Source organism: Danio aesculapii, chromosome 19, assembly GCF_903798145.1.
Source record: "Danio aesculapii chromosome 19, fDanAes4.1, whole genome shotgun sequence".
Taxonomy (NCBI): Eukaryota; Metazoa; Chordata; class Actinopteri; order Cypriniformes; family Danionidae; genus Danio; species Danio aesculapii.
Window position 1 is genome coordinate 633668 of NC_079453.1, and position 25660 is coordinate 659327.

At 41.3% G+C, this 25660-nt stretch overlaps 2 protein-coding genes across 2 annotated transcripts in view; one reads left to right on the forward strand and one right to left on the reverse strand.

Annotated features, from left to right (window-relative positions):
• The window catches only part of akap9 (A kinase (PRKA) anchor protein 9), a 121089-nt gene extending 106506 nt beyond the window's left edge, over window positions 1-14583 (forward strand). Inside the window, 20 exon segments of the mRNA XM_056479165.1 lie at window positions 326-386; window positions 1633-1757; window positions 1850-2044; window positions 3178-3339; window positions 3519-3642; window positions 3742-3919; window positions 4330-4480; window positions 4563-4688; window positions 6695-6865; window positions 7334-7679; window positions 9780-9925; window positions 9928-9989; window positions 10300-10411; window positions 10556-10738; window positions 10826-11023; window positions 11107-11333; window positions 11594-11685; window positions 11786-11915; window positions 12267-12400; window positions 14022-14583. Of these exon segments, the coding sequence (XP_056335140.1) occupies window positions 326-386; window positions 1633-1757; window positions 1850-2044; window positions 3178-3339; window positions 3519-3642; window positions 3742-3919; window positions 4330-4480; window positions 4563-4688; window positions 6695-6865; window positions 7334-7679; window positions 9780-9925; window positions 9928-9989; window positions 10300-10411; window positions 10556-10738; window positions 10826-11023; window positions 11107-11333; window positions 11594-11685; window positions 11786-11915; window positions 12267-12400; window positions 14022-14059 (2961 nt within the window). The 3' untranslated portion in view covers window positions 14060-14583.
• A 3541-nt stretch (window positions 14584-18124) lies between these two features.
• Window positions 18125-25332, reverse strand: si:ch1073-440p11.2 (4-galactosyl-N-acetylglucosaminide 3-alpha-L-fucosyltransferase 9). The gene is made up of 2 exons (XM_056480046.1): window positions 25275-25332; window positions 18125-19347 (listed from the first exon to the last, which is right to left on the reverse strand). Exon 2 carries the CDS (start codon window positions 19332-19334, stop codon window positions 18159-18161), a length of 1176 nt encoding a protein of 391 aa, XP_056336021.1. The 5' UTR covers window positions 19335-19347; window positions 25275-25332; the 3' UTR covers window positions 18125-18158.
• Between the last annotated feature and the right edge of the window lie 328 nt (window positions 25333-25660).

Here is a 25660-nt window from a genome sequence, read left to right on the forward strand (position 1 = left end):
GATAATAAATATACACACACACAGGTCAGCACTAATATATATATATATATATATATATATATATATATAGAGTCAGTAAAATGATCCGACCTTCCCATCACTAGTTAATGCGTGTGACCGCAGATGTAGCAGCCTCTGCTTTCAGACGCGGCAACCTTTGAACTCGAACTCGAAAACGATTACGTCACACTCACCCCCCCCCCCAAACGAGTTACGTATGTCACTGCTGAACCCATCTCGCGTCTCATCTCGTGGAGTAAGCGTCTCGTCACACCCCTAATATATATCATATAATAATAGTAATGTATTGTTTATTTTTCTTCAGGGTCCAGCGGTGCGGTCAGAGCGTCCTGCAGTCTCTCCGTTTAAAGACGGATACACCAGTGGTGAGAAACTCGTTTATTTGATGAAGAAAACTGTCAACACACTCGTCATCAAGTATTTTATTTTATTTTTTCAATTCACCTTTATTTGTATAGCGCTTTTACAATGTAGATTGTGTCAAAGCACCTGAACATAGAAGATTATAGTAAATGTAAACAGTGTAGTTCAGTTTTCAGTGTTTAAGTTCAGTTGAGCTCAGTTCAGTGTGGTTTAATAATCACTACTGAGAGTCCAAATACTGAAGAGCAAATCCAACCATGCGCAGCTCTACAGATCCTGAACCATGCAAGCCAGTGGCGACAGCGGAGAGGGAAAAACTTCACTAAAGGCGGAAGTGAAGAAAAAAAACCTTGAGAGAAACCAGGCTCAGTTGGGCACGACCATTTTAATTTCTCCGCTGGCCAAACGTCTTGTGCAGAGCTGCAGTCTCAGTGGCGGAGGCTGGAAGCTGGCCTCAGCGAAGACTCGTCTGTCTCTGGAGCGTCACAGGAATCAGTCTCAGGAATCAGTATTTCTACATGGGAAATGGGGGTTTTGTATGTGAAGGATGATTTGAAATGCTGGATCCAAAGAAGCACTGGATGCGAATCAGAGCCTCTGCACATTCAAGAAATACTGTAGTGTGTTTTTGAGGTCTATTACACTGTATACAGGTGAAGCCAGAATTATTAGGGTTAGGGTTAGTGTAATAGTGTACTTTTAAACGAGTGTATGTTAAATAAGAGTGTGTGTCTGTCTGTGTATGGATGTCCCTATGTATGTGTGCATGTATGTATCTCTCTCTCTCTCTGTGTGTGTGTGTGTGTGTGTGTGTGTATGTGTGTGTGTGTCTTTATCTATGTTTGTGCATTTGTGTGTGTTTTTTTTTATTTGTGTTTGTGTGTGTTTATGTATGTTTATGCATTTGTGTGTGTTTGTTTGTGTGTGTGTGTGTGTGTGTCTCTCTCTCTCTCCGTGTAATGTGTGTGTGTGTGTTCATGTGTGTCTCTATCTATATGTCTCTCTGTTTGGTGTGTATGTGTGTGTGTACGTATGTATGTGTTTCTCTGTAATGTGTGTGTGTGTGTGTGTTTGTTTGTTTGTTTGTTTGTTTGTTTGTTTGTTTGTTTTGTCTGTATGCGTGTGTGTGTGTGTGTCTCTCTCACTTTGTTTGGTGTGTGTGTGTGTCTCTCTCTCTTTATTTGATGTGTGTGTGTGTCTCTCCGTGTAATATGTATGTGTGTGTGTGTGTGTGTGTGTGTGTTACAGACAGTAGTTCAGACTGGAGTCAGCGCACTGGTCTAGATCACACACACCTGCAGCAGGAGATGCGCAGCACACCTGAAGGAGCGCGGCGAGACGCGGAGCCGGACGTCCTGCCTGACAGGATCAAGGTAAGCTCTCTCTCTCTCTTTCTCTCTCTCTCACACACACACACACACATACACACACACACACACACTAACACACACTCTCTCTCACACAGAATCTGCTGCGTGAGGTGCATCAGGAGGGCATGCAGGTGCTGTCGCTGTCTGAGCTGCCCCTCGGTGAAGCAGAGCGAGACACACACACACATGCGCACACACACACCTGGAGTGCAGAGAGAGAGAGGGACGCGTTCTGCAGCGCTGTGGAGACCCTCAAGAGCCTGATCAGCAGACTGCAGAGCGACACACAGGTGCGCTCCCACACACACTCTCACACACACACATATATGTGTATATATATTGTACACTACACTTTATACACACACATGCTATACATGCGCACACACACACACACATTATACATGCATACACACACACCACACACTCACACATACATTATACACGCATGCATGCAATACACAAACACATTTACTCACATACACACACACTTTATATGCACACATAGTATACACACACAGACACACACAAACAACACACATTCACACACACACACACACTATACACATACCACACTCACACACATACATTATACACACACACATGCTATACACACACAATCACGCACACACATACACACACACTACACACAATTTATACGCACCTATAGTATACATACACACACATTCACTCACACACACACATACACACTATGCACACACTACACACACACTTTGTATGCACACAGTATACACACACACACTTCACACATACCACACTCACACACATACATTATACACGCACACATGCTACACACACGCACGCATGCAAACAACAACCACAGTACACACACCACAGACACGCACACATGCTATACACACACACAATCACGCACACACATACACACACTACACACAGTTTATACACACCTGTAGTATACATACACACACATTCACTCACACATACACACTATGCACACACTACACACACACTTTATATGCACACAGTATGCACACACACAAACACTCACTCACTCACTCACTCACTCACACACACACACACATACAAACACAAACAACACACACAGTCCCACACACACACACATATGTATTCACTCAGACAAACTGTACATGCACACACACACTATACACTTACTACACACACTTCATATTCACCTATAGTATACACACAATCACTCACTCACACACAAACAACACACACAGTCCCACACACACACACATATATTCACTCACACATACTATACACACACACACACACACACACACACACACACACGCACACTTCATTACAGTTTACAAATTTAGCAATGTTTTCACATGACATAATGACAGATTTAATAAACTAAATAAATGTGTGTGTGTGTGTGTGTGTGTGTGTGTGTGTGTGTGTGTGTGTGTGTGTGCAGGCTGCTGGAGACTGGCGCTCAGAGCTGCTGTCAGTGGTCCAGCAGGTGTTTGTGCGTGAGCGAGAGCTGCTGAAGAGTGTGTTATTCGCTCATCTGGAGCGTCTGGACTCTGCTGATGCGCTCATTCACCTCAGCCAGCTGGAGAGAGCGCTAGCGGAGCAGGTTAGCATACGCCACACACAGCAAACACCTGCTAACACACACAATCATCTGAACCTGTGTGTGTTCCCCTCATGATGAGCACTTCAGTGTGTGTGTCACTGGAATAAAACTAGTCAGATCCTTCTTAAAGCATCATGTATTGTCATGTCTAAGTGTGTGTGTGTGTGTGTGTGTTGCAGGACGTGCGGCACAGAGAGGCCATGGGGGTTTTGTGCTCTGCGGACAGAAGCAGCCTGTGCTCCGAGATCCAGCAGCTCCGAGATCAGCTGCACACACTCACATCTGAACACACACACGCCAGTGGTAACACACACACACACACACACACACACACACACACACACACTTCATTCTGATCGTCTGTTCTGGCAGTGATGTTCACTTCTGTTCTGTGTTCATCAGGAATGCTGAGCTCTGATAGGCTGGAGGAGAAGCTGCTGAGCTCTGATAGGCTGGAGGAGAAGCTGCTGAGCTCTGATAGGCTGGAGGAGATGAAGACTGAACTGAACCACACTAAACTAGAGCTGGAGAGCGCTCTGAACACACAACACACACACCTGAGGGAGCTCGACACACTCAGGTAACACACATACACACAATACAATGCAATACAGTACACACAGACATCTGAAAGAGCTCAACACAAACACACACACACACTCGTGACACATACACAAACACACAGCTGAAAGAGCTCATAACACACACACTCAGGTAAGACAGATGCACAACACGCACACACACACCTGAGGGAGCTCGACACACTCAGGTAAGACACAATACAAAACAAACACATCTGAAAGAGCTGCTAACATACACACTCATGTAACACACATGCACAACATAACAACACACACACACACACTCAGGTAACACACAAACACACACTGGAAAGAGCTGCTAACATGCACACTCAGCTAGCACACAAGCACAACATAACAACACACACACACACACACACACACACAGATGATGTGCTGTGTTCTGCAGGTCGGAGGTGTCCCGGCGGGTCAGTGAAGTGGACACACTGACGGACAGGCTGGCGGAGGAGCAGAAGAGAGGCCGAGAGCTGCAGTGGGCACTGGAGAAGCAGAAACACCGGCTGGACAGGAAGGAGGAGGCCGACAGAGAGGAAGTGGAGGTGCAGACCCTGCGTCCCGCTATGCTTATGAACACTGTCTTTATGTGCAGCTGTATAGTGATGTGTGTGTGTGTGCGTGCAGGAGCTCAGACTGGCTCTAGAGGAGCAACGCAGCCGTGTGTCCGAACTCTCCATCTCTCTGGAGCAGCAGAAGCAGATCTCAGATCAGCAGAGAGAAGTACAGCACAGCGACGTCTCTGAGCTGCAGGTGTGTGTGTGTGTCAGAGCTGGAGCAACATGTACTATTCAATTCAGTTCAATTCCCCTTTATTTGTATAGCGCTTTTACAATGTAGATGTGTCAAAGCAGCTTCACATAGAAGATCATAGTGAATGTAAACAGTGTAGTTCAGTTCAGTGTTTAATTCAGTTGAGCTCAGTTCAGTGTGCTTTAATAATCACTACTGAGAGTCCAAATATTGAAGAGCAAATCCAACCATGCGCAGCTCTACAAGTCCCAAACCATGCAAGCTAGTGGCGTCAGTGGAGAGGGAAAAACTTCACTAATGGCGGAAGTGAAGAATTAATAAACCTGGAGAGAAACCAGGCTCAGTTGGGCACGACCATTTCTCCACTGGCCAAACGTCTTGTGCAGAGCTGCAGTCTAGGAGAGTCTGGAGAAGCTGGACGTCAGTGAGATTCGGCTGTCCCTGGAGCATCACAGGAATCATTCTCTCCACTCCTCCATGACCACCACCACAGCAGCTGCTCAGGATACGGCCTGGTCCAGGATTATGGAAACCTTGGGATCATCTCGTTGCTGGCCTTGGAACGAATCAGTGACTCTGCATAGTCTGAGGGCCTCGGGAAGAGTATCCCCAGGTGGAAATGGAGAATAAAGAAAATAATTAGCGTAGCTGCTGTTCATAGTGTATATAAACAAGATGCGTTATGTGATGCACTGAGTGTACGCTTTACTAAAAAGATAGGTTTTTAATGCTTTTTTAGAATTGGGAGAGTGTGTCTGAGCCTCGGACGTTATCAGGAAGGCTATTCCAGAGTTTAGGAGCTATAAATGAGAAGGCTCGACCTCCTTTACTCGACTTTGCTATTCTAGGTACTACCAGAAGCCCTGAGTTTTGAGACCTTAAAGAGCGAGTTGGATTATAGCGAGACAGAAGATTGGTTAGATAAACAGGAGCTAGATTATTTAAAGCTTTATAGGTAAGAAGCAATATTTTAAATTCAATACGAAACTTAACAGGCAGCCAGTGTAAGGAGGATAAAATTGGGGTGATGTGATCAAATTTTCTAGACCTGGTAAGAACTCTGGCAGCTGCATTTTGTACTAATTGAAGTTTGTTAATAGAGGATGCTGGGCAGCCAGCAAACAGAGCATTACAGTAGTCCAGCCTAGAAGTCATAAAAGCATGGACTAGCTTTTCTGCATCTGAGATGGATAGCATACTTCGTAACTTAGCTATATTTCTCAGATGAAAGAAGGCAGTTTTTGTGACATGGGATATATGATTTTTAAAAGTTAAATTGCTGTCTAATATGACACCCAGATCTTTTATAGTAGAACTAACGCTAACTTTGTATCCCTCTAATTGTAGATCGAGTTGTGAGATCTGCTGTGTACAGGATTTAGGCCCAATAAGTAATAATTCTGTTTTGTCTGAGTTTAAGAGAAGATAATTGTTGGTCATCCAGTCTTTAACATCTTTAATACACTCAGTTAGCTTGGACAGATTAGACGTCTCGTCAGGTTTAGTTGAAATATATAATTGAGTATCATCTGCATAGCAGTGAAAGCTGATCCCATGTCTTCTAATAATGTCTCCCAGGGGTAGCATGTATATTGTAAACAGCAAAGGGCCTAGAACTGATCCTTGAGGCACCCCGTACTTTACTGGGCTGACTTGTGAAGGCTGTCCATTAATATTCACAAACTGGTCCCTGAACACCTGTATTTATACCAGCTATTTATATTGATATTGATATTGAGGTCGATGGTGTCAAATGCAGCACTAAGATCCAATAATACTAGCAACCACTTAGAACACCCTAGCAACAGCATAACAATGTCCTGACAACCATTAGAACATCCTAGCTGCTGTCTAACAACACCTTGATAACAACATAGCAACATGTTAACTACAGCATAGCAATCTATTGCAAACTACTTGGAACACTCTAGCATTACATATAATGTGTTACTGTCACAGCTCAGTGAGTGGGTCATTACAGTGATTGTGTGTGTGTGTGTGTGCAGGTTCAGTTAGACGCTCAGAGAGCTCGATGCACAGAGCTCAGCGGTGCTCTAGAGAAGGAGAAACAGCTCAACACACAGCTGATCCAGCGCTTCCAGAGCGGCTCCACAACACACACACTGCCTTCTGGGACGCAGAACATATTCCTGGAAGCCGAAGCCACCTGCAGCCAGGTAAACACAAACACTAAAAGGCGGAAACAATCATGGCCACTTCATAAATACACGCTTACAGTACATTATTCAGCCAGCGGGCGCAAATGGCCCGCGTGCTGGCAGTTTGAGACTCCTGGTCTATGGTCATGGACGTTTATTATTGCTAGTTATTTCTCCTATAGGCAACCGAATCAGAAGTTCTAAAACAGGTGTCCAAACTCGGTCCTGGAGGGCCGGTGTAATCCAAAGTGTAGTTCCAACCCCAACCAGACACACTTGGGCCAGCTAATCAAGCTCTTACTAGGCTTTCTAGAAACATCCATTCAGTTGTGTTGAGGCAAGTTGGAGCTAGAATCTGCAGGACACCGGCCCTCCTGGATGAGTTTGGACACCCCTGTTTGAAAACAATCCCCAAGACAAGCTTTTACTTCCGCAGTGCAGAATAAGCTCAACAGTCTTGTGTTCTGATGCTGTGTTTGTTCTCAGGTGGAGGCCGGAGTTGAGTCAGTGGAGTCTCTGCTGCAGATGCTGCAGTCTCAGCTGATGGAGAAGCAGACGCAGGTGGTGCAGATGATGGAGGAGATGGAGAAACAGCAGCTGGAGGCGCTGCAGCACAGAAGACAGAGCCAGGAGGAGAGATCTGCCCTCGCCCGCACTGCAGCGGAGCACCAGAGCGCCCTGCAGACGGCCTGCGAGAGCCTGAGAGAGATGCAGAGTCAGCTGCAGGCGGAGAGAGAGAACAGCAGGAGGATGGAGACGGAGAGAGAGAAACTGCAGGAGATGCTCATACTGCTGGAGGACAGACTGCACAGTCACACCGCTGTAAAACACGGTAAACTTACAATCACACCGCTGTAAAACACGGTAAACTTACAATCACACCGCTGTAAAACACGGTAAACTTACAATCACACTGATGTAAAACACGGTAAACTTACAATTACACTGCTGTAAAACACGGTAAACTTACAATCACACCGCTGCAAAACACGGTAAACTTACAATCACACTGATGTAAAACACGGTAAACTTACAATTACACTGCTGTAAAACACGGTAAACTTACAATCACAGTGCTGTAAAACACGGTAAACTTACAATCACACTGCTGTAAAACACGTAAACTTACAATCACACCGCTGTAAAACACGGTAAACTTACAATCACACCGCTGTAAAACACGGTAAACTTACAATCACACTGATGTAAAACACGGTAAACTTACAATTACACTGCTGTAAAACACGGTAAACTTACAATCACACCGCTGTAAAACACGGTAAACTTACAATCACACTGATGTAAAACACGGTAAACTTACAATTACACTGCTGTAAAACACGGTAAACTTACAATCACAGTGCTGTAAAACACGGTAAACTTACAATCACACCGCTGTAAAACACGTAAACTTACAATCACACCGCTGTAAAACACGGTAAACTTACAATCACACTGCTGTAAAACACGGTAAACTTACAATCACACTGCTGTAAAACACGGTAAACTTACAATCACACTGCTGTAAAACACGGTAAACTTACAATCACACTGATGTAAAACACGGTAAACTTACAATCACACTGATGTAAAACACGGTAAACTTACAATCACACTGATGTAAAACACGGTAAACTTACAATCACACTGATGTAAAACACGGTAAACTTACAATCACACTGCTGTAAAACACGGTAAACTTACAATCACACCGCTGTAAAACACGGTAAACTTACAATCACACCGCTGTAAAACACGGTAAACTTACAATTACACTGCTGTAAAACACGGTAAACTTAATCACACCGCTGTAAAACACGGTAAACTTACAATCACAGTGCTGTAAAACACGGTAAACTTACAATCACATCACTGTAAAACACGGTAAACTTACAATCACACCGCTGTAAAACACGGTAAACTTACAATCACAGTGCTGTAAAACACAGTAAACTTACAATCACACCGCTGTAAAACACGGTAAACTTACAATCACACTGCTGTAAAACACGGTAAACTTACAATCACATCACTGTAAAACACGGTAAACTTACAATCACACTGCTGTAAAACACAGTAAACTTACAATCACACCGCTGTAAAACACGGTAAACTTACAATCACACCGCTGTAAAACACGGTAAACTTACAATCACACCGCTGTAAAACACGGTAAACTTACAATCACATCACTGTAAAACACGGTAAACTTACAATCACACCGCTGTAAAACACGGTAAACTTACAATCACACCGCTGTAAAACACAGTAAACTTACAATCACACTGCTGTAAAACACAGTAAACTTACAATTACACCGCTTTAAAACACGGTAAACTTACAATCACATCACTGTAAAACACGGTAAACTTACAATCACACCGCTGTAAAACACGGTAAACTTACAATTACACCGCTTTAAAACACGGTAAACTTACAATCACACCGCTGTAAAACACGGTAAACTTACAATCACACTGCTGTAAAACACAGTAAACTTACAATCACACTGCTGTAAAACACAGTAAACTTACAATTACACCGCTTTAAAACACGGTAAACTTAAACTCGGTGTATGGTCATGAGGTGTCCTGTTTCAGAAATGACTCCTCTCCCTCAGTCTTCTTTCCATCAAGCTCATTTCTTGAGTTAGCCTAATTGGTTAGCGACGTCACTGACCAGAGAGAGAGGTGGCAGTTACGCACCAAAACGTTTGTTGTCAATCATCATAAAACAGGAAGAAGAAATCGTCATTCTCGCCATCATATGGATTTACCTTCATCAGCTAGACTCCGGCCTCACAGCTCTGTGAATGTCAGTGCCGTCACTTATTGATCTGCGATCGGTAATGTAGCTTGTGTGGACGCTACTGCGCTACTTGACTAATAATATAGCTTCAGTGAAACACTAATAACCCCGTGTGTGTGTTCAGACGGACAGCCGGCGGATCGAACCCGTGACTGGGTGTTGCAGCAGGAGCCGGCGGACGCTCTGAATCTGCAGTCCACACGTGTGCGGGAGACCAGCGCGGACCCCAAACACACGGAGAAAAGCTCTGACCCCAAAACATGGACAACATCCTCAGCAGACTGCAGCTCATCGCAGCCAAGATCAACAGCCTGACCAGCCAGAGCACACACAGGTACAGCGGAGCGCCCGACACACACCACTGCTCACACTCACGCTCTTATAAATCACATTCAATTGATCTGAGAATAAATCAGATTTGAGCGGTGTGAACATAGCCTACCTCACTGAAACGGACCCTTTCAGTTCTGGGGACTGTCGCTTTAAATGCAAATGAGATTGTGTGTGTGCGTGCGTGCGTGCGTGTGCGTGCGTGTGCGTGCCTGTGTGCGTGCGTGCGTGCGTGCGTGTGCGTGCGTGTGCGTGCGTGCGCGTGCGTGCGTGTGCGTGCGTGCGTGTGCGTGCGTGTGTGTGTGCGTGTGCAGGTTACCTGGAGAAGGGCCGGACCAGGACAGTCTGGTGTGGCTCCACAGTAATGTACAGGATGTGATGTCACTGTTGCAGCATATCCCATCAGCCCCTTCTGCCCTTCCAGAGGTGAGCAAAAGTTTGTGCCAGCAGCTCAAAACATTCACTGTGAAGGAGAACACAGGATTAATCAACTGGGATGTGGATACGGGCTTTAGCATTGTGGATGATATATATATATGTGTGTGTGCGTGTGTGTGTGTGTGTGTGTAGAGTGCGTCTCTGCTGTCGGCGGGCTCCTGCTCGCTCCTGAATGAGCGTTTGCTCCGTCAGAACGCAGAGCTCACAGGATTCGTCAGTCGACTGACAGAAGAGAAGAACGAGCTGCGCAACCAGATCCTGAAGCTGGAGGATGAGCTGCGCAGATACAGACAGAACAGGGACAACACACACACCGTCAGTCACACTCAGCGCTCATTCATTCCTCATGGTAGATGTTATACCTGTGTGTCAGCTGTGTTATTGTATTCATGTGTTCCTCAGGCGTGGAGCAGGTCTGCTGTGGGCCGTCAGGATCTCCTCGTGTCCTCCAGCGAGCGCGAGTCCTGGGCTCAGGAGAGGATCAGTCTGCAGAAGTCTCTCCGTCAGACTGAAGCGGAGCTGAACCGTGTGAGATCAGAGCTGCGCAGCGACACACTGAGAGATCTGAGCTCCGCTGATCTGGAAAACACTGCACTGAAGGTGAACAGCAGCTAGCTCAAGATGTTAGTATCTAACGCAGCTAGCATCTCCGCTAACGCTCGCGTGTCTGTCTGTCTCCTCAGAGGATGTATGGGAAATACCTGCGCGCCGAGAGCTTCCGCAAGGCTCTGATCTACCAGAAGAAGTACCTGCTGCTGCTGCTGGGGGGCTTCCAGGAGTGTGAGGACGCCACACTGACACTCATCAGCCACATGGGGGCGCTGCCGGGACACTGCAGCCCACACACACTGCAGCGCAGGGGGATCACACGCTTCAGATCCGCTGCACGCGTCTCCATCGCACTGTCCAGGTACACACACACACATATATAAACACACATACATGTATGCACACATGCACACGCATACACACTCACTCCTACACGCACATGCATACACAAAAACACACATACACACACTTGCAACACACATAACATTCACCACAGCAGTAGTTGAGGTGTGTGTTGTTTACTCCTGTAGTAATAGTCCTTATTATTAATTGTGTGTGTGTGTGTGTGTGTGTGTGTGTGTGTGTGTGTGTGTGTGTTGTTCTGTGTGTGTGTGTGTGCAGGATGAGGTTTCTGGTGAAGCGCTGGCAGCGAGCGTCAGGAGGAAACACAACACCGCAGATCCTCAGCAGAAACGGCCTCGCTCACGGCACAGGTAACACACACTAAAACACACACTAACTGTAGAGGCTAGCTGAGTCCGAGCACCAGTCTTCATCTGTGTGTGTGTGTGTGTGTGTGTGTGTGCGCTGCAGGTGCTGATGTGAGGAACGAGTCTTCTTTTCTGAGTCCCGCTGCTGTCGAGTTGTTCAGAGACAGAAGAGCCACAAGCCGCGGCCGCACGGGACGAGAGTCTCCGAGATCTGCAGCCTCCGTCCAGCACAGGTGAAGCACAACTCTACACAACTCACAACTCCTATGCAACGTTACATAACTCAACACAACTTAGCTCCACATACACAACTCTACACAGCCCTTGTGTAACTCATACACAACTCTACACAGCCCTTGTGTAACTCATACACAACTCTACACAGCCCTTGCGTAACTCATACACAACTCTACACAGCCCTTGCGTAACTCATACACAACTCTACACAGCCCTTGTGTAACTCATACACAACTCTCTGAAATGAAGCGATCATTGTGTTTTTGGAGTTGAGTTGTCTGGATATCTCTGCCCCGTTCACTGTGTGTTGTGTGTATGTGTGTAATGTGTGTGTTGTGTGTTTGTAGATTTGTCAGTGTGCCCGCTGAGGCTGGAGGTTTGCCGTGTTCACACCTGCAGAACTACGACCCGGACCGAGCGCTGACCGACTACATCAGCCGTCTGGAGGCCCTGCAGAGGAGACTGGGCAGCGTACAGTCGGGTACACACTGCACAACTCTGGATAATCTCTACACAACTCTACACAACTCAACATAACTCTTCATATCTTAGCTTAACTCTATTCAACTCAACATATCTACACAACTCTACATATCTCAGCACAACTCAACATAACTACATAACTCTACACAACTCCTCGTAACTACATAACTACAAAACTCTACACAACTCAACATATCTTAGCTCAAATCTACACAACTCTACATATCTACACAACTCAACACAATTCTACACAACTCTACATAACTATACACAACTCAACATCTACACAACGCTACATAACTCTACACAGCTCTACATAACTAAATAACTCTACACAACTCCTCGTAACTACATAACTCTACACAACTCTACACAACTCAACATATCTTAGCTCAACTCTACACAACTCAACATATCTACACAACTCAACACAATTCTACACAACTCAACATATCTACACAACTCAACACAATTCTACACAACTCTACACAACTCAACATATCTTAGCTCAACTCTACACAGCTCAACACATCTACACAACTCAACACAACTCTACACAACTCTACATAACTACATAACTCTACATAACTACACAACTCTACACAACTCAACATATCTCAGCAAAACTCTACATAACTACATAACTCTACACAACTCTACATTACTACACAACTCTACACAACTCAATATATCTTAGCTCAACTCTACACAACTCAACACAATTCTACACAACTCAACATATCTACACAACTCAACACAACTCTACACAACTCAACACAACTCAACATATCTTAGCTCAACTCTACACAGCTCAACACATCTACACAACTCAACACAATTCTACACAACTCTACACAACTCAACATATCTTAGCTCAACTCTACATAACTCAACATATCTACACAACTCTACACATCTCAGCAAAACTCTACATAACTATATAACTCTACATAACTACACAACTCTACACAACTCAACATATCTCAGCAAAACTCTACATAACTACATAACTCTACACAACTCTACATAACTACATAACTCTACACAACTCAACATATCTTAGCTCAACTCTACACAACTCAACACATCTACACAACTCAACACAATTCTACACAACTCAACATATCTACACAACTCAACATATCTTAGATCAATTCTACACAACTCAACACATCTACACAACTCAACACAATTCTACACAACTCAACATATCTTAGCTCAACTCTACTCAACTCAACATATCTACACAACTCTACACAACTCTACATATCTCAGCACAACTCTACATAACTACATAACTCTACACAACTCTACACAACTCCTCGTAACTACATAACTCTACACAACTCCTCGTAACTACATAACTCTACACAACTCCTCGTAACTACATAACTCTACACAACTCCTCGTAACTACATAACTACACAACTCTACAGAACTCAACATATCTTAGCTCAACTCTACACAACTCTATATAAGTACAGAACCTATCTCAGCACACCTACACAACCCTACACTTCATGTGTTGTTTTTATTTATTGTCTGATCAGCTCTGACGGGCTCTTGGTGTGTGTGTGTGTGTGTGTGTGTGTGTGTGTGTGTGTGTGTTATTCCGGCAGGCTCCTCCTCGTACGCTCACTTTGGCGTCAGAAGATAAAGCTCCTCATCTCCATCAAGCTGTCTTGAAGAAACTGGTTGCCTTCTCGTGCTGAGCTGCTGTGCTTTTCTATTGTCGCACTATAGACCTTCACACCCGTGGGACCAAAAACACGCTTCTCTTTCTTTAGTTTATTTTCAGTTGTGTATCCTCTTATAATCCAGCTTTGCGTTGGCGCAGATGACTCCGCTTCAGCGTCTGTACATGAGTTCTATCTTATTTGTTGTTAATGGAAATCAATCAAGCTGTTACTGTATATTTGTGGAATGCTAATTTAAGTTGATTAATTTAAGAAGCGTTGGTGACGGAGAACCGAACGGCTGCTATCTGACTCTGGATAACACCGATGCTGCTGCGCGACACTAGCGTTAGCGACACGCGTGTGCTTTCAGACTCAACACACTGTGTTTTACTGCTCGCTCGCGTCAGAGGACATTTGTAGACATATTTTTGTAAAGGTAGGAGCTTCGGATTTTATGGGTATTTTGTCAAAACTGAAATAAAGATTAATATAATATTTAAAATCTGCTTTTGGCTGTTTATTTCCTGTCAGAATGAGCGTAATGAGTTATAAAGTCTCGTTAGTGTAATTCAATTATGAACAAAGTCCTGTACGGGATTACTTATAATTAGGGCCAGACGGAATCTGCAGACGTTTTTTAATATTTCTGCAGAGAATTTTGGTGAAAATCTGTGGATTTCTGCTGAATATTTTTGGAGTATCATAACTAAAACCTTCATATATTAAATAAAAAACAACATCTTTTTAACTTTTATTCAATGTTTACAATGCAAATCCAATTAGATTCACTTTATCTGGTAAACAAAGCAAGTCTCTCATATAATATCTCTACTAAAAGACTGAAAAATGACTGTACACACTGTATTGTACATAAATCAGATCAACATGTTCATATTAGTCAATAATTATTACAGTTATTAATTAAAAACTGAATAAATATAGATTTACACACATTTACTCTAGTAAATAAACAGAATTAATGATGGGCTGAAACTGAGCGCAGATTCCGTGTGGGCCTACGTATAATATTTAGCTCATTTAATTAGTTATTTTAAAATATTATTTTAACCCTTGTGTGCTGTTGGGTCGTTTTCATCCACTCTGGGTCTTAATTTGGCCACAACTTTCTCTGTTTCAGCAAATGTAATAATTTTTGGTGTCAAACAGATATATTGGGGAAATGCATTGGGAAACAGTACACTCTGGGCAGATTGACTCTCCTTTGGTTATGCTGGTGTCTGTTTTTGCCCCATTGACTTCCATTCTAATCACATGTATTGATTGCCATGACAGCAGATAATCCTGCATTCTTGATTGTTACTGGTTTCCCCTCATGACAATCGAGACAGTTTGTCATTTATATTAAATTATGTTTTATAATTATATATTTTGTCATTTTTTTGCTGTTGATCATCAGTTGCAGTGCAAAAAAATGCTTAGTTTCTGGCTTTTATATGGAGTATAGTGTGTGTGTGTGTGTGTGTGTGTGCGTGCGTGCGTGCGTGTGTGTGTATAAATGTGTGTGTGAGAGACCTTTGCACACTTACCTTTGTGTATGAGAAAATCAAAATCAAGAACATGTTGCCTTATTTTGTGTCTCAAACCAAAGTTACACACCGTGTGTGTGTGCGTGTGTGCATGTGTGTGTGCGTGTTTACAGCTGTCGATACTCTGTAATTTACTAATAAACTCGTTCATTTATTCATACAGTTAAACTTTAGGCTATCTGGCCGGAGACAGAATATTATGGGATGTATATTCTCAGCTTTTTCAGAGACACAAAGAGTGTTTATAATGATATCTACACATCAGTCGGTTTTGTTCTCAAATGTTTTGTTCTTATAAAATGATCTGCTTTATCTGTGGTGATTCTCGATTAGGATTGTCGAGATTAAAATGAAATCTATAAATGAATAAAAACAAGTCAGTTCGACGTATGACATCACCAGGTTTGATTTTTGGTGACCATTCACACACGTTTCTGTTGAGTTTAGGAACCCAGTAGCGAATCAGAGACGTTTGTCAGTCACCGATGAAGACGTTTCGCGCGCATTCTCTATTTTCTGTCATATTAAACAACAGAGGAACGAAAGAGGTAAGTTAGAGATTAATTTATATTAATAAACCGCTTCAGTGATTATAACAGGTGTTCGTGCGGACCGATATGTTTGATCTGCGTGGCTGAAATATGGCGCGCAATCTCTATAAACGCGTTTTCCGTTAATCACCGTTATTATTCATTACAAAATCAACAATAATGAATTTTCTCTTTCCATTTCAGCACTGCCCTTTAACGAGCTCCATTTGTATGAGTGAGTATCATTTTCATATTTTGTTTAGCTACAGATAAATGGTGTAAGAATAACATGGTGAATGTGTGGTTATCATGGTTATATCTGCTTTTTGTTTGATCTGAAGTAAACCCTTGATAATATTCATAGCTGAATGTGTTTACAGTATAGTGCCCTGATTGGATGAAGGAACTTTAATTTCATGTATTTGTCTTAAAAAACTTATAAAATGAATAATTAGAAAATAAAATAGCTCTTTTGACTGTCGGCAACACTTTTTATCCATATAAGTATCATGAACAATATTCCCTTCTGCCTCTTAGCAGCCACATAAAAGTCGAATATATCAAAATAATGAAGAAATAATTATAATTATAGGGAAGTAATGATTCACACAACTTCTTATTGAATATGATTCACAATGTTGTTCTCATGACATTTTTTAAGGGTTTATTTTTTGACAAAATGAGTTGAGACAATATAGAAATGAACATTCATTCATTCATTTTCTTTTTGGCTTAGTCCCTTTATTAATCCGAAGTCACCACAGCGGAATGAACCGCCAACTTATCCAGCATGTGTTTTAATCAGCGGATGCCCTTCCAGCCACTGCGCCACCGTGACGCCCTAGAAATGAACAGGTGCTTTTTATTATTTCTCAAATGCTGCACATTTCTTTGTTAAATCGAAATATATTCGGTCAAATACAAAAAATATATATATTAATAATACGAATAATTATATTGAAAATAAAATAATCCTTCAGTAATGGAAACCAAGGTAAAGTGTTGAATTAATCCAGGTTTTGATTTTAGGTCATATTGCCCAGCCCTAGTTCACACTAAACATGGAGCACTGTATCCAGGGATGTGCGAGGCCAATTATTTTCTTATAATGTTTTTAATCACTTTTTAGTATTATTAATAAATAATATAGACATAAGTACATTTTATATATTTATTACAATTACAGAACATTACTAATTCAACAAAAATTGGCTATATGACACCAAATATGACACTATAATGAAACAAATGACTGTTGACTACTTTCGAGCTTGTTTTTCTTTGACTGATGAGTGGCGTACTGAGAAGAATATTATAGTTCTTTAATATTATTTTATTATTAAGATATTAAAACAGTGATTATTCATTAAGAGAAAAAAACATTGAAAGTATCCATACTTTTATTTAAGGATCAATCCTTTTGATACGTTACCAGTATTGAAAATATCGATACTTTCATAACCGCGTCACTCTCCCTTGTTTACTCACAGGATGTTTTTCGCCTCATGAATTTCTATCTCAAGTTGAATTATTGCAACCAGACACTCAAAATGAACGTTGTAGTAATTGCATTATCCAGTAGGTGGCGACAAACGACCATCAAAAATGTGCCACTGAATAATTCATACACACTCTTTCACACACACGCTCATACACTACGGCCAGTTTAGTTGATCAAGTCCCCTATAGCGCATGTGTTTGGACTATGAGGGAAACCGGAGCACCTGGAGGAAACCCACACCAACACGGAAAGAACATGCAAACTCCACACAGAAGCACCAACTGACCCAGCCGGGACTCGAACCAGCGATATAAACTGCACTAAACCGCATAGTTTCCCAGAGATGGATTGCAGCTGAAAGGGCATCCGCTGCGTAAAAACGTGCTGGATAAGTTGGCGGTTCATTCCGCTGTGGCAACCCTGGATTAATAAAGGGACTAACCTGACAAGAAAATGAATGAATAAACCGCCTAGTTTTTCTAGAAATGATTGTGAACCATCATCCCCAGTACCATCCATTGAGCTCATTGACTACTCTGTAGTTCTGATTTCTTCTGATATGATCACAAGCCCTGCAGGCGTGCTCGAGACCAAAGCGAGACTCACTGGCCACCAAATCCTCTCTCCAGCTGAAGTACTGCATGTACAGGTCTTCGTTCTTCTCCAGGAGCTTCAGATGTTGCGCGAGTCCTTCAGGAGTGGAGAAGTCTTCAATGTGAATGAATGCACCGGCTGGTATTAGTTCCTCATAGTTCCTCCTGGGCGGCCCCAGGACTACAGGAACCGTGCCGAGGATCAGCGGGTTGAAGAGTTTCTCGGTGATGTAGTCTTTATGAATGGAGTTCTCGAAGGACAGGTAGAATCTGCAGCTGGACACAACAGAGGTGTAGTCCTCACTGCTGATGCGCTTGTGGAATGCGTTTCCATAGACGTCTATAGTAATGTGCTCTTTAAGCTCTTCGTAGTATTGAGAACGCTTGTAGGCTGAGTTCCAGTTGCTCACGATCCAGCAAACAAGCTTCGTCTTCTTTGGGATGATCCCATTGGTTTTCCCTCGAATCAGTCGTCCGTAAGGAACGCTGATGTCTGAATCCAGCCTGTACGATGAGGTCAGATTGAACAGATCATTCAGACTGGGATACCGTGGTGAATTACTGGGAGATTCCATATTCATCCAGACCCATTTCTGGAGCCGAGGTCTCGGTTGATTGGGAACGTTGGATAAATCTTCATAAATGTCTCTGTGGTGGAAGAAAACACCGTCTGCTTTCTCAAAGTAACTCCGGTTATCTGTCAGATGGCAATCGTGGATGTCAAACATCGAGCTGCAGCTATCTAAATCAAACTTTGCTCCAAAAGGCCAAGTCCAGATCAGGATTACGGTGTCAGGAGTTTTGGCTGTCGATGTCTGTGTGAAGTGGCTGCTGATGGAGGTCAGGTTTACAGTGCACGTGTTGTTTATAATGTGGATTTGGTTTGGTTTCTGGAGAGCGCTGATACAGATGTCCCTGCAGACCGCATGCTGGGGAATGGCGGGACATTTCTGCCAGTTTGCGGTCTCAGTCGGCTTGTAGTACACGTAGAAGATAGCAGAGAAACATGTGAGTAAAGCCAATGCAGCCAGGAGGTTCTGCAGGGCTCTGTGTGAGGAGGACGAGGAGTTCTGCGGCTCCATCACTGAGCTTCAGCTGGAGAGAGAAAGCAGGATTAGTTAGTTCATCCATCTGTTAATATTATCCATAGTTTTCTATAATTGCACTTTTAACCTGCACTGGCTGCTATTGCACTCCTGGTTAGACCTAAACTGCATTTCATTGCCTCGTACTAATGACAATAAAGTTAAATCTAATCATCCGTCTGGAATGCTGGAACAGCCATTAACTTCCATAGTATTTTTTTGTTCCTACTATGGATGTTGGTAGCTCTTATAGCCATATAAAAATGCTAATTAAATTGTGCAAAACTGTAAAATCACATAAAATATTAGTAAATAAAGCAGCGTTTTCATCTGAGCAACTAAAGAGATGAAAATCATGACCTCCTGCTGCTCCTGCACAGATATCACTGAGAGAAGTGGAGTTTGGGGTTCTCCACTGTGGTGTTTGTTCTCCTCTAATAAATGAGCTGCGCCTCAGAACACCAAACGCAATGAACGCGGTGGCTTCTGGAGGCGCGAGATGGGAGTCCAGACAGATGCTCAAGACAGTTCTGGAGAGAATAATAATAGAAGAATAATAATACTGAAGCTCTGTGATGACGGCTGATGGAGGACTGAGGCCTTTTACAATCAGGAAAGCAACATTTCACATCTGACACAACGGAGAGCTGCAGACCAACATTAATGATGCAGTCTGAGCACATTTCTTTCACTTAATGTGTTTGCATCCTAGTGCATTTTTTCTTATCAGATATAAAGTTATCTCGTGTTTAGAGTTGCCTCATGCATCTAAAACCACCACATTGGGTTTTGTCTTCGTCTTCTGAGGCGCAGCTCATCTAGCAGAGAAGAAAAAAGACTAATTGCCTCCTCAATTGTAAGTCGCTTTTAATGAAAGCATCTGCTAAATGACTAAATGTAGAGAAATAAAGACCACAGGGGCTTCTCCTACCGCACAAAACTACATTTCTCTGGCTAATACTGTATTTAGTTTTGTGGAAACATTTCATGTGCATCTATGTACGGAAACAGATGTGGGTAGGGATGTAGCGATTAACCCATTTCATTATTAACCACACTTTAATTCATAACGGTTAATTAATCGCAAAGGCTTCTCAACACCGCACGGAAAAAAACTGCTGCAACTAAACAAAGTTACGCTAACTGTGCGCTAGTTTAAAGTTCCGAACTTGTACATCGAGCCTAATACACACGCACACTGGATTAACTATGGCTGAGGCTATTAACTAATGGCTGTTCACATATTGCATCATTTCTTTTGTGTGTGCAGGTTCGTTATGTCCAATAGAGACGCACGCCATGTTGGGAGTAATTTTAGTAATAGAGTTGATCAAAAGTGCCTTTCAGACAGGTTCAGCAGCCTTTGACTACATTTGTTCTCTTTAAAAGGGAAATACTGAGCTAAAATGTAGCTTAGATTTACATTAGACAAATACTTTTACTTTAAATACTTTGTTTAATTTATTTATTGTTCTGTCATTTATTCTGTGTAAAATGATTACTTCTGTTTAAATGGCCAAAACTTATTTACACTTATTTTTAAGTCCAAAGAGAAATAGACTTTTCTTTGTTTTTGTATTATTATTTTGTGCTGTATTAATGGGTTACTGAGCAGCAATAAATAACACTCTCAAATACAAGTTCTCATGTGATTTTTCTAAACTAGCGGTGTTTTGAAATTAATGAATGCATAATAATGTCGATTACCATGAAACCGTGATTATTATTATATTATAACTATAATCGTACAACCAAAATCTATAATGGTTGCATCTAGGGCTGCACATTTCTGGCTAATCTGTGGATCACGATTTCTATTGCTTAAAATTAAGATCACGATCCTTTCTCACGATTCTTTAGATGTAAGATAAAGGTTAATATGAGTAGCCTATTATTATTGTTAATTCTTAAACATAACGTCACCTTGGAATTATAAGGTTCTCTCTGCGTTCTGAATGATTTTGAGATATTGAGTTTCAAAGTTTTTGCAATCCATATAGCGAACAGTATGTGTGCAACACTTGTTTTTTTTTATGTCTTAAAATGTAAACAATAAGTTGTTGTTTAATAAGAATATCAATAACTCAGTTTTGACAAAAATGTCAGATAGAACCTTATAAATCTAAAGTGACGATATGGTAAAACAATAATAATAATATCAGGCCTGTGTGTAGCTCTACTGTTGCTTAAAATGCCATTATGGTGGACTTGAACGGACTTTCAATATGTCCTGTTTGTTAGGTCACAGTAAAATGATGACATCAGAATATAACTATTCATAATTATAAAGTTGATTTATTATGTTAGAGACATGTGCTTGTTATTTGTCATTGACAGCATTATTAGACCATTTGTTTTCACTGGTAAAATCAGACATTTGTCATTATCAGACTCCTCCTTGCATTATATTCAACATTATATAAGCTAGAGTAGCTATACTGACACAGTAAACATTTATTTTCATGCACAACTCTATGTATTAGCTATTAAAGAAATAAACATATCAAATGCTTGTCGTAATTATAACTGTAAAATGCGATATGATAATTTAAATGAAGTGCGGCCAGTTTCATTTTCACTTCCTAATGCAGCTCATGGCTGCCGTCACTGTTATAAAACACACACACACACACACACACACACACACACACACACACACACACACACACACACACACGCAAATCATTCTTTCAGTGCGACTCTCAAACGATGGCTCTGTGCAACAAACTGAACGTTATTGACAGCTTTATTACTTGTTATTCACAGCATATGCAGGTTCTGTTCACTAAAGTAGCCGTCATTGGCGTGCTGTGCGTTCTCGGTAGCTCGCGTGATTTTGTGTCCGCAAATACATCATTAAATGAAGATAGAAAGGACATTTCTGGGTGAATTATACTTAATAAATACAGCATGTGACACTTTTACACCATTTGCAGGTGTTCATGTTCCAGTGAAGACTTGTGCGCATGCCTTTAAACTTCTCTCCTGACCTTGAAAATATAATTGGCTGAATCGTAGAAAAGCAGAATTAAGATCGTGTGTAGGGTCGAATCCAGATCGTGACCTTTTTTCGATGAATCGTGCAGCCCTAGTTGCGTCAGTGATGCATTCATAAAGAGTCACTAGCTTCGTTTCTAAAAGAATCAAATGTTTTGAATGAATCTTTTGAACAAATGGTTCTTTGATTCGCTAATTAACGTACTCACTTGTGCCATCTACTGGTGGTTTTAGTGTTGTGTTTATTCATGACAGCCCTAATCGCGAAACACACTTGTGGCGAACCCAAAGTGTAGAAACACCAGTGTATAATCAGTTTTATTTTTCCAGCTTGTATGTACAATGTTCTTTTTGCCTATGGGCAAAGCCGGGAACGGCGACAGAATTGTCACTACTGTTTGTGCCATGGTGGAAAACAACCCATTAGATTGAATGTATGGGGAGGTTTGGTGCTTTAATCTTCACATTATAGATTTATTTGTCCTTGTTTTAATATTGAAAAGGGCCAGTGTAACGTTTATTTCACCTCTGCATTTAAAATCTCGATCTTAAGTTTTATATACTGCAAAATAAACAGATGGAAGCCAGTAGTTTGACCTCATGCTCTGCTTTGCATTGAAAAGCACAGAATTTTCCTCTGCATATCATGAGAATATCCCACGTTTTCATCCATCTCTTGGTTTAATTGTTGTATTAAGGAAATGAACATGTGTTCTTGCCTTTTATGTGAGCCATTTACTCATTTATGGTGTAGTTTATTTCAGCTTTCTGACAGACGGAGGTCTAACGGGATTCCCTGAAGTTAAATGACATGCAGAATAAAGACATTATAATACAATGTGTTGAAACAGGACATAAATGATCTGACAGGCAGAATGCTTCTCTTTATTGAGTTCGAAACAGTTCCAGGTTATGTTCTAGTGTTGGTAATGTCCCACATTTAGTGTGTTTGCTGATGGTCCCGCTAGAAGTCCATGTGTACTAGCAAAAAAAGCATCCCTGTCAGATTATATATCATCTCATTCACCAGTATTAGAATTATTATGTGGATTATTATAATATTCGGAGGAGAAGTGGCTTGGATTAGTCAATCAAGTAGAGATGTTGAGGATGAGATGTTTAATCTGGCAGGACAGGGGTGTCATTTATAATGATAAAAAGCACCATTTATGCTACAGCTCCGGGTTACCTATTCATTTCTAATGGAGGAAGAAGAAATGTTTTCCCTCACACTGACTCCACCCCTGGCCACGCCCCCAGGCTATGACACAACACTGACCAAGTCTATTACAGATTTTTTACAATCCTAAATCTGAAGCCATTCATTCTCCAACAGTGATTGCGATGTTAAACTGAACTGAGGGAGTTTTAATCTAACTGGAACACCAGCATTCTTCCTCTCCTCTCCTTATAATTTGCCTGTTTTTCCATGTAAGGCAGCTTTGACACTGAAGAAATACTGAACAGGTCGCTTGTATTACGTTATTTTTGTGTTGTTGTAGAGATGTGATGCAGGTTTCACATCGCAGTTTGAGTGTGTGCCATTGTGTCTGTGATTTGGTCATCATGTGGTTCTGTTTTTGTAGCAGGTGTGAAAGACTTAAACACATTTACTGTGTCACCAGTCAAACTGTCAGACCGTTTAGATATTTATAATATTATAGTCTAAACATAAAGCAGTCATGACACACTATATATCATTGTAAAGCTTAACATTTCTCGTTTACATATCTGGTGACTGTTTTTTGATAGATGTTATTGAGCAATAGTTATTTAATAATACACAACAAGGATACTCATCAGAGTTGTAAATTACTTACATTACTTTGCTACAGCAATCCACATGGTTTTTAGTGGCTAAATTGAAATAAAAACCACCAAACTTCCCATGCTGCTTTAGAATTGTATGTGTACTTTACAAATATTGTCTAAGTATGAAAAAATATTCATATTCCTCTACACATACACAGAAATAGGGGACGCCCTTATATGTGGTCACCAGTGTAAACTGAATGCCTGCTGGTCATGTTTGGTACTGCAGCCAAACTCATTTCCACTGAAAGCTCATGTTTTGAGATAGCAACTTCAAATTGGGAATATAATTAGTTCATATATTTAGACGGGGAGTTCTGTCAATTTTGGGATGAAATTTACAAATTATTGTTTATATTTATTGGTTTTTATTTTCATAAACTTTAAGGCACATTACCTTTGTCTTATTTAACAGCTACAATCAAACAAGTGTATTTATTAAAATGAGACCAAAATATATTTGAGTTCTTTAATATTTTTGTCCAGTTTCTGTTTAACAGAGATTTGTTTCACCATATTTCTAATCATAATAGTTTTAAAAACTCATTTCTAATAACTGATTTCTTTTCTCTTTGTCATGATGACAGCACATAATATTAGACTAGATATTCTTCAAGACACTAGTATTCAGCTTAAAGTGACATTTAAAGGCTTAACTAGGGTAATTAGGGTAAAGTTAGGGTAATTAGGCAAGTCATTGTATATCAGTGGTTTGTTCTGTAGACAATCCAAAACTAATATTGCTGAAGGGGGCTAATAATATTGAGCTTAACATGGGTTTAAAAAAATCTGCTTTTATTCTAGCCAAAATAAAACAAATAAGAAGAAAAAATATTATAGGAAACACTGTGAAAATGTCTGTTAAATGGCACTTAAATTGTACAAAGTGTGCCCTCAACTATATATAAAATAAATAAAGCAATATATGAAGTACTTTTCTTATTATACCAGTTAAAGTACCTTTTTTGCAGCTTATAGCTTAATGTTGTGGTAATACAGTATAGTTAAAGCTTCAGCAATTAATCAATAACATTTGATAGTCATAAACCTACTTGACTGCTTAAAATAGTCCCAAAAGCGTATGGAATCATTGTGTATTTTTGAATAATTATATTCAGACTCACTCACCTGTGATCCAATGTTTAGTTAAAATCCCACATGCTCACAAACGGTCCCAGAGCTTCACACTCAATACAGTAGAAGTGTAATAATAATAAGCGAATGATGTGGAGATCTTCATCTGTAAACACTCCCACAGCGCTGCGTCACGCTCAACACTGACCTCAGATCAGACCAAACACATTTTTACACTCGCCTGACATTTGCATGCGATTATAGCACGTACAGTACATGTAAGGTTGGGAAATGGAGGTTATCTATTGTTTTTGTTAGTGATGTCTGAAACTACACTGAGACTTTAGCTTGAGTTTTTATTTGTGCTTCTGGGGAAGTGTGTGTGCCTGTGTGTGTGGGGTTGTGTGTGGGGTTTGTGGGATTGCTGACTGAATCGGTGG

Excerpts from the sequence above, each read along its gene's own strand:
- si:ch1073-440p11.2 (XM_056480046.1), bottom strand. The coding sequence starts at position 19,334 with ATGGAGCCGCAGAACTCCTCGTCCTCCTCACACAGAGCCCTGCAGAAC.